At 46.5% G+C, this 9033-nt stretch overlaps 1 protein-coding gene across 1 annotated transcript in view; it reads left to right on the top strand.

The window, feature by feature from the left end:
* Positions 1–3275, top strand: part of LOC310853670 (PDZ domain-containing RING finger protein 4-like) — a gene marked incomplete at both ends in the record, with an annotated part of 32083 nt that extends 28808 nt beyond the window's left edge. The window contains 4 exons of the mRNA XM_083758065.1: positions 701–805; positions 1022–1135; positions 1571–2590; positions 2691–3275. Coding sequence (XP_083614191.1) covers positions 701–805; positions 1022–1135; positions 1571–2590; positions 2691–3275 — 1824 coding nt within the window. The remainder of the gene's footprint in view (positions 1–700; positions 806–1021; positions 1136–1570; positions 2591–2690) is intronic.
* Between the last annotated feature and the right edge of the window lie 5758 nt (positions 3276–9033).

Below are 9033 nucleotides of genomic sequence, written 5' to 3'. Positions count from 1 at the left end.
GTGCATTTCTGTGATTATTCCAGTTTTGTTTTCATTGTGTATCATATTGGATTGACAAAACATTATTATGAAAGATTATTCCACAAACCCTTTCTACAGTACCCTTCTAGGGGACCTCGAGTAGGAAAGTAGGAAAACTGTTTGTATTCGGGGTAACCCTAAACTGGTCATACGTTTTTGGTTAAAAATAATAATAATAAAAATAATCTAAGCCTATTCAAAAACTGTAGATTTACAATACATTTCCAGCCAGTATCAAACCGATTCTGGTTAATGTGGCTGTTTATGACAGCTGGTGACCGTTGCTAGGTTACAGGTGTATGGTACATAAGGTGAAGTGATACTTATAGTCATAGACATGTTGTCGGAGTGCTGTTACCGGGAACAGTTATTTGAATGACTCACATCCAATCAAAATGCACAGTAATAAGACGTGCGTGTCAAACTTTTCTGTCAAGTACACCCCCAATTCTATTTTGCAGCAGACTTACCATCTGAAAATATGTTCTGTCACACACCCCCATACACGGTTTGTGTTGTTAAAAACATTATTATTTTCCCCACAGATTTTCCAAAACAGCCAGTTTAAAGTGAGAACCACTGGAATCTGGAAGATTCATCTCTCCGAATGTATGCAGTAAAACCATATACACACAGTGCATTAAACACGCTCGTTTGTGTGTCTTCTTTGACTGTCCAGATAAACGGCTGTGAAGTGCACAAAGATAGAGAGAAAGCTGTGAGCCTGTTGTCAAGTGTGGATATCAGAAGAATCCGACTGCTTGTGACTAGACCGGAGATGCAGGTAAACTCGCGCACAGGCGCGCACACAGAAATAATGGCACTATTTGACAGCCTATGTCTTGTCAGATAACAGCAGTTGCCTGTTAAGTGCCTTTCGTTTCCATGTTGACTGACAGCATCATGGCATGATTGCTTGGGGCTCGCTCGCTCGCGCACGCACGCACGCACGCACGCACGCACAGAGCATGGTGTCAGTGTGCTGTGTTCTTTCTTTCAGCTGGATGAGGAGGTGTGGCTGGATGAGGAGCAGAGAGCGCTCCTGGAGGAGCTGAAGATGGAGATCCTGGAGGAGAGGAGGAAGGAGAAGGCCAACAGAAGAGAGGAGGAGGAGGTGAGAGTAGAGAGAGAGAAAGGGGGGAGGGTGACTTGGGGCAGTGGTGGTCTAAAGCTTTGAGAAGTGTTCCTCAATGTTGCCAAAAAGTTCCCGGTTCGCTTCCTTCCAGGTAAAATAGCTATAAATATATAGCCGAAACAGAAACTTTGCCTCCTCGCTAACTCTAAATGCATTCTAACTACTGCTATATACAGTATATCAGTAGAGTTGGAACGGACTTTCAGAGTTAGCAAGGATGCAACGTTTCTGCCATCCCAACCATCTGACGAAAACCACAACAAAACAACAAAAAAGACCACAACACAGGACAACACACAGAAATGTGTGTGGGGTAGAATTCAGTGGCCTAATGACTAAATTGGTAAATTGGTGAGAAAAGGGGGGAAGAAAAGAAATGAACATCAACCCTAACACAACACGTTTTCAATCCAGAATCCAGCAGAAGACGACATGACGACAGACACGGCGACCTGTTCCTCCAACACCCAGGACAAGGACAGTGGGTTTGGACGGAGCGGAGAAAGCCCGGAGCGCCGGCTGGCCAAGCCCCACAGGAGGAGTCCCGCCCAGGGCCTGCGGGACCGATGGAAGGCTGAGCATTCCCACACCCAGGGCCAAGGACAGGGAGGCCGAGGGACTGTGGTTCTCCGAGACCACCAGAGATCCAGGACGGCCATGTCCCAGCAGCTCGTGGAGCTCAAGTGTCAGATCCGAAATGGAGGGGAGTGCGGCGTGTACTCGATCCGACACAGCATAGAGTGTAGCGTGACGGAGCAGGGAGGGGGAGGCGGAGGAGGTGGAGGAGGGGTTGGGGTGGAGCAGGAGCTGAGGATGTTAAACGAGGAGCTTCACAACATTGAGCTGGAGTGCCAGAGCATCATGCAGGCCCACCAGCTCCGCCAGACTCCCGAGGACGGGAAGCCCCAGCCCTCGTCCTGCTCTCCGGGATGGAGCCCAAAAGATGGGCACAGGCGGCTTCAAGGTGCCGGCAGGCTGGCGGACATCCACGAGCACCCGGAGAGGTCAGACAGCGACAAAGTCCGTGGGGACAAGGACAGCTCCAGTGCCTACAACACGGCGGACAGTGCCCGGTCCACACCGCTGGGTATGGAGAGATCTCCGGACCACTCTCTGCAAAGACGCGTCAACCTTACGAACCAGAGGAACCTGAGGCTGGCCTCTTTCTCATCCTCAACCACTTCCAGCCCTATCCCAATCACCAAGCCCCAGGGCATACCAAGCCAAAAAAACAGACCGGACCCAGGCCCTGTCATCTCCAGCAGTCCAGACCAGAGCAACCCCTCGCCCTCAGAGTCAGACCCAGCCCTGCCTGCAGATGACGAGAGGTGTGAGAAGAAAGGAAGGACCAGAGGTTCCCAAAGAGGGCTTCCTTATGCTTCACCCTATCACACCGCTCCCCACCATGGGCAAGGAGGCTGCAATCCACTCCAGGTAGGTACAACTAAGCAGAGAGGTTGGATGAAAAGATTCAATTTGGGGTTGTTCAATGTTGTTCTACTCTATGCTGACAATGTATTCTTGTATATTGCAGAGCTACATGGAACAGCTGCTCCAGCAGCACTCTCTGGAGTATTCCCAGAGCCAGCTGAGCCTGATCAGCATCTGCCAAGACCCACTGAACCGCGGCGGAAACGGGCGACCCGGGGAGCCCCGCCTGGAGTGGAAGGTCAAAGTCCGTGCAGACGGCACCCGTTACGTGGCGCGCCGGCCAGCGCGTGACCGCATCCTCCGCGAGCGAGCACTGAGGATCCGGGAGGAGAGGAGTGGCGGAATGACGACGGACGATGACACCATGAGTGAGATGAAGATGGGGAGGTACTGGAGCAAGGAGGAGAGGAAGCAGCATCTGGCGCGGGCCAGGGAGCAGCGGAAGAGGAGGGAGTTCATGCAGAAGAGCCGGCTGGACTGCCTGATGAGGGAGGGGTCCGGAAGCGGCGTCGACGGGAGGAAGGAGATCAACATCGTGGAGCTCAGCCACAAGAAGATGATGAAGAGACGCAACAAGAAGATCCTGGACAACTGGATGACCATACAGGAACTGATGAGCCACGGAGCCAGGGCACCAGAGGGCACCAAGAAGGTCCACAATGCCTTCCTGTCTGTCACCACTGTGTAGGTGACAGTCACAAACCGTGGTTGTACTGTGTACTTCTCTTATTCAAGAAGCCTGTGCACCCGTGTGGCAGTCAGACCTTGACTGAATGACTAAAGCCTGATTTGTTGTGCACCAGTGTCGCACACCGAAAATAGCAGCTCTGTTGCTAGATCGTTGGTCAGCTATTTGCAGTACGCAACACGGCATACAACCAAACATGAAGAAGGCATAACACTATACCAATGTCCCAGTTTCACCCCCCCCCCCCACTGTAGCCATGCGTTCTGTCAAAGTGCCCTTGAGCCACACACTATACCAGCTCATTATCTCTGTTGCTCCTAATAAGAGCACAAACATTATTCGTCACAACTGTGTAGGCGATGTATCTCACCAGCAACGACTGAATCTGAGTACAGGACACACTTTCTGAACCAGCGGCCTCTGCGCCACGGTACAACACGTCGCCTACTGTGTCACAGCTGTGTAGGGCAGTGGTCCTCAACCTGTGGTCACAGCTGCGTAGCGCAGTGGTCCTCAACCTGTGGTCACCCCCGATGTGGTGGCCACCCCGCGTCGGAGCCTACTGGCGTCTTGTTATACCGCTGAGTGGGCAATACTCCACAAAAGGTTGAGAGCCACTGGTGTAGCGGATATGTCATTCCAGAAATGGTTGAATACACTGTATTTGTCAAGTTCTCTTTTTGATATATATCAAGTAGCTACTGTATCTGTGCTTCAGGGACTGCTTAATTTATTCCATATAGTCGTATTAATTGTCATCCCCTCACAATACAACTGTGGTTCTCCACCTCAGGGCTAAGGAGCCAGACTGCAACTAGTTCATATTCTGTCCCCAGGACTCAACCAGCAAAGCAGAATTAATTCTTAACATTCTTTCAAGTTTGCAATTCTGTATAGGCATCACTTACTGCAGGGGTGGGTAACCACCTTTTTTTTCCTACCTGGTGATTATTAGCCTCATATAATGTACAATCAGGAATCGGGAACGGTTTTGGACACAAGGTTTCCACCATGCAGCGATGATATACAGTACAGTACATTCCCTTAACTTGACTGTCCCCTTCCTCTCCGTCATCGCGTCCAAAAGCGGTATACACATTTCACTTGCCTCGTTCGAAGTGGCTGTCTTTGTTTCTTTTTCTTTTTGTACACCGGGAAAAGTTTTTTTCCCCCAATATCTTTCACACTATAGATCCAGTTTTGTAAAAGGAAGGATTTGTACCTCGAATGTTGACGGACCTGAACACAAAGTCTTTTTGTAATTTAATATTTCCCTGCAATTCCAAGACGACAAATCCAGTCTTGAAGTGAACTTTTTCAGTTAGATTGTCAGAGTGAGTCACAGTCTCTCTCGCTCTCAGATAGCGCTGCCTCCTTTTCATCTCGCTTGAAGAAAGGTCAAGTCAAAGTTCTTTTGGAAACTGAATTGAAGGCACAGAGAATATGATCAGGCTTGTATTATTTATGAGTTGGGTGGGAGGCTTTCTCCTCGACAGGTTTACCTCAACTTACTGTATACCGTACCACCCTTTGACTCTTAGCTAGTTCAGTGGTGGAAGAAGTACTAACATTTTTGTTTTGCTAAAATAAAAGTAGAACAATATAAAACATAAATAAAATACTAGTATTGGAATCAAAATGTACTTGCAGCACAGAAGTAAAAGTACTCAAATGTTTCACAATCTACAAGGTCTGAGATTTTAGATTGGCTATTTTGTAAGTGTAAAATTGGTTTTCAAATTATTGTAGTGGAGTAAAAAGTACAATATTGATATAACAAGTAAAAGTATTGATAATTGGAAATTCTCAAATAAAGTAAAAAAAAAACTAAAATACCTCAAAAGTACAGTAATTGAATACATATACACATACTTACTTTCCACCACTGAGCTAATTGGATTATTGCCTGAAATATTCTCCTATTATTTTAATTTTATTTTTTTTACATATTGAGTGCATTGTGTTAATGTTAAATAGACTCATATTTATATTGTTTATTTATTTTCCTAATTTATTGTAAATTATTCTTTTCTCATGGGTAAAATAAATGTTTTTCAATAATTTAACTGCCCTTTCGAAGGCTGGCATATTTCAAGTTATTGTTAATACAACGTATGATGATCTGTCTTTTCAAATTGTTGGACTCTACCATTGAGGTAGATACAATTGGTGCTTTTTTCAGTGTAAAGGTTATTGATAAAACCTTGAGTTCAGTAGATGTTGATGGTGATATTTGTAAAAAAGAATGAAAAAATGAAATGATAAAAAAAAGAAAAATGTTAATAAACATTACCGTTTCTCAATTTGGAAAAAAGAAAGACACGTTTTGTGTGTTTTACAATCTATATCGATCATTCTACCGATCAATCTCCCGATCCTCTGCCTGCCTGCCTGCCTGCCTGCTGCCTGCTGCCTGCCTGCCTGCTGCCTGCTGCCTGCCTGCCTGCCTGCCTGCCTGCCTGCCTGCCTGCCTGTCTGTCTGTATGTATGCCCCGATGCAGGCTTCTCTAGCAAAGCTATCATCCTCCTCTCAGTTTCAGCACAGAACAGGAAAACGCCTTTTATACATGTGTTTTTCCCTTTGAACATGGCAGCGCACCAGCAGCGAAATAGATTAACCCTGCATCTATCCTACTCATAATGTGCTTTGAGACCATGAGGGGAACGTCACATGCTTGGTTTTCCAAACTCGATATAAGAATTGCTATCTACCTTTTGGAAAATAAGCCATACTGTACATATAGTTATTGTTTCCAGCACAAAGACGACAGCACATTTCTGATCCACACTGTGTGTGAGCGTTTTCCAGTGTGTGCATCTCTGTATTTAAATTTTTATGGTTTTTCTTTGGCAAATAGCGATGCACAAAAGTAGCATCTGCATGTAAAAGTGAAAGTGTTTTAGACTATGTGGTTTTTTATACATTGAACCAGTGAAAAGTATTCGCTTTTTTTGTGGGGCGCTAGCCCCTCCAATGCATGGCTTTTGAATATGGCAGCTAAGTCTATGGGATTTTGAATGGATTTGTTTAGAGCACTTATTACGTAAATCGTTTGCCAGCCAAGTCTATGGACTTTGAGGATGTTACAATATTAGTTTAGAGCATCATGCACTCATGACAGATATCGTTTGCCAATTGCCAGCCATTGCCTGCCAGTCTATGGATTTTAATGTTTGTTTAGGGCACTATGGAACGACGTAAGACGCCATATGGGAGAATTCAGTGGGCGCACTTCACTTCAGAGTGTGATTTTTGAGTGGTGCAACCACTCCATTACGGAGCTATGTGTGTCCCTATATGTATATGTGTACGTGTCCCAGCACGGACGATAACTCCGTCATTTCTCAACCGTTTTGGACATGGGAAGGCTTGCCGGAACCAGCCCCCCCCCCCCCCCCCCCTGGGCACGTATGGGTCTGGATGGGGGACCCCTACACGGTACAGTTGCAGTTTACACTACACACAGACAATTACATTTATGCCTGAATAACTGACGAGAGAGAGAGAGTGTGTGTGTGTGTGTGTGCGTGTGCATGTGCGTGCGTGCGTGCTTGCTGTGTATCGTATAATTATTGGTGAGAGGTGGGGGGGGAGACTAGGATGCGTGTCCATTTAGCGATAGGGATACATAAAAACGGGCCAACTGCGCTCCCTGTTTCAAAGCATTAAGGGGACGTCTCCTGTGTCTCCCCACAGCCCAGTGAACTGAAGAATTAATGAGAAGACATCCGACTGCCATCCCTGCAAACTGCTGGGACCTTTATACGCATAACATTACCTGTGTGTGTGTGTGTGTGTGTGTGTGTGTGTGTTCGGTGTGTGGGGGCACTCTCTGGCGACTTTCCCCAGCAAAGAACGGATCCCCCTCTCTGTCTCTCGCATAATATCCGATCAGTCATTCCAGTGTGACAGCATGCAAGCAAAGGAATTAGGCGTCGCAGTCAAGTTACTGTTATGAATGATTAATCCCTTGCGTTGCATTTGAATGCGTTTGAATGTGGATCTGTCACAGGCCGCGTGGCAGGTTTTCTGTGTGGCGGCCTGGTGTGGCGTGTGCTAAACTAGGTTACTATTTTTAGGGTTGCCAATAGAAATGTCCCTTATTTGGAAACTAAAAGACGTGTCCCTTATTCTTCTTGCTGCGAGAGTGAGGTCTAGCCAACACCAACTCGGGATTCCTGGATCGCTGCCCTCCTCAAATTCCTATCCAACACATAGGTGGTACGCTTCTTTCCCCTGCTGGCTTTGCCCTGGGTTGGCTCCCATAGGGTTAATTTACTTGCCTCAAGTTTTGGGTGCCTGACGCAGTGCCCTGCCAGCCTCATCCTTCTCTCTCTGACTTTGTCCGTGACGCGTGGTAGGTCCCCATAGAGGTCCACATTTCTGATGCGGTCCGTCCATGTGACACCTAGTGCCATTCGTAGCATTCTTGTGTAGACTCCATCCAGGGCTTTTTCCTGTTGTACTGTGAGGGTCCATGTCTCGGCCCCATACAGCAGTACTGACTCCATAGTAGCAATGAACAGCCGCCTCTTAAGGTCTTCTCCCATGCCTGATTTCCACACTCTCCTCATCCCGTGCAAGGCTTTCCAGGCAAGTGCTCTCCGAACCTTCAGATCCTGTTCAGTTGAGGCAGTCCAGGCCCCGAGGTACTTGAAGGTACAGGTCCCTTATTAATAAGGGGCACACTTTTCTCCTGAATCAATCAATCAATCACATTTTTTACCTTAACCTTTTATTTAGTATACAGTATAGTACAGTATAGTCCAATTCATGTCAAAAGTACTTTTTTTCCTTTTTTTCCCATTGTGCCCTTACACTTTCCCCCCCCACCCTTGGTGCAACATACGACAAAAATACAAACAAAAAGAACAAAAACAAATCAAATAATGGTTATGATGTATCTCGCTATCCCTCCTGGCACTCCCTCATGGCACATATACATTATACGTTGTTTGTTTTGTTTTTAGAGCTAGTCAACCTGTGGAGCTGATGGCACACTTTTTACAAGTTCAGACAGCTCAAAGTACAAATATGATATGATAATATAACCCTCTTGACTCCGTAAATTGGAGTTGTATGTACTTTAAGCGCATAGGCAGGATTTACATTTAGGGTGGGCAAAATGTTGATCCCTGAGTCTACACCCAATGCATTTGAGAGGGAAATAGGGCCGACCAAGTACAAAGCCAAAGGTCAAGTTTAGGAAGTATAGAGGTTTTAAGCCTTAACATGTCTGAAAATACGTGAATGATGAATCCAACATATAAATGGACAAGATCATGTGTAAACGAAAATGAAACAAAAAACTGAAATTAACACTGACACTGAAACTGACACTCTCTCAGCTAAGGGTTACTTTGCCTGAAAACGTAAAAGACCAAGCAGTAGAAGTATAAATCCCCTATTTCCCCGGGATGCACACGCAGATTAGACACACCAACGGATCGACATGCGGAAACAACGGTCGGACATGCGGTCGGACATGCGCAGCTCCGTGCTTGCGGTTATGGTTAGGCTAGGGTTTGAGGTAGGTTGTCGGTCTAATGACAGTCGGACCAATAGTATGTCTAAACTAAAGCCTGTACCTACGTACTGCGCTTATACCTGCCGTCGGCAGGTATAAGCACTGTGCGTAGGCCCTACAACAACAAAATGCGCAGAGCCAATCCTCATAATGATCATTATTGCTCCGCCGCCCCGCCGCTTAATAAGGAGCGCCCGTGTCCGCAAGTTGAATGCCTGCCCATGTGGATC

The sequence above is a fragment of the Protomyctophum parallelum genome, assembly GCF_964188405.1.
Source record: "Protomyctophum parallelum genome assembly, chromosome: 22".
NCBI lineage: Eukaryota > Metazoa > Chordata > Actinopteri > Myctophiformes > Myctophidae > Protomyctophum > Protomyctophum parallelum.
Note: the sequence above shows the minus strand (reverse complement) of the source record. Positions and strands in the feature narration are given on the sequence as shown.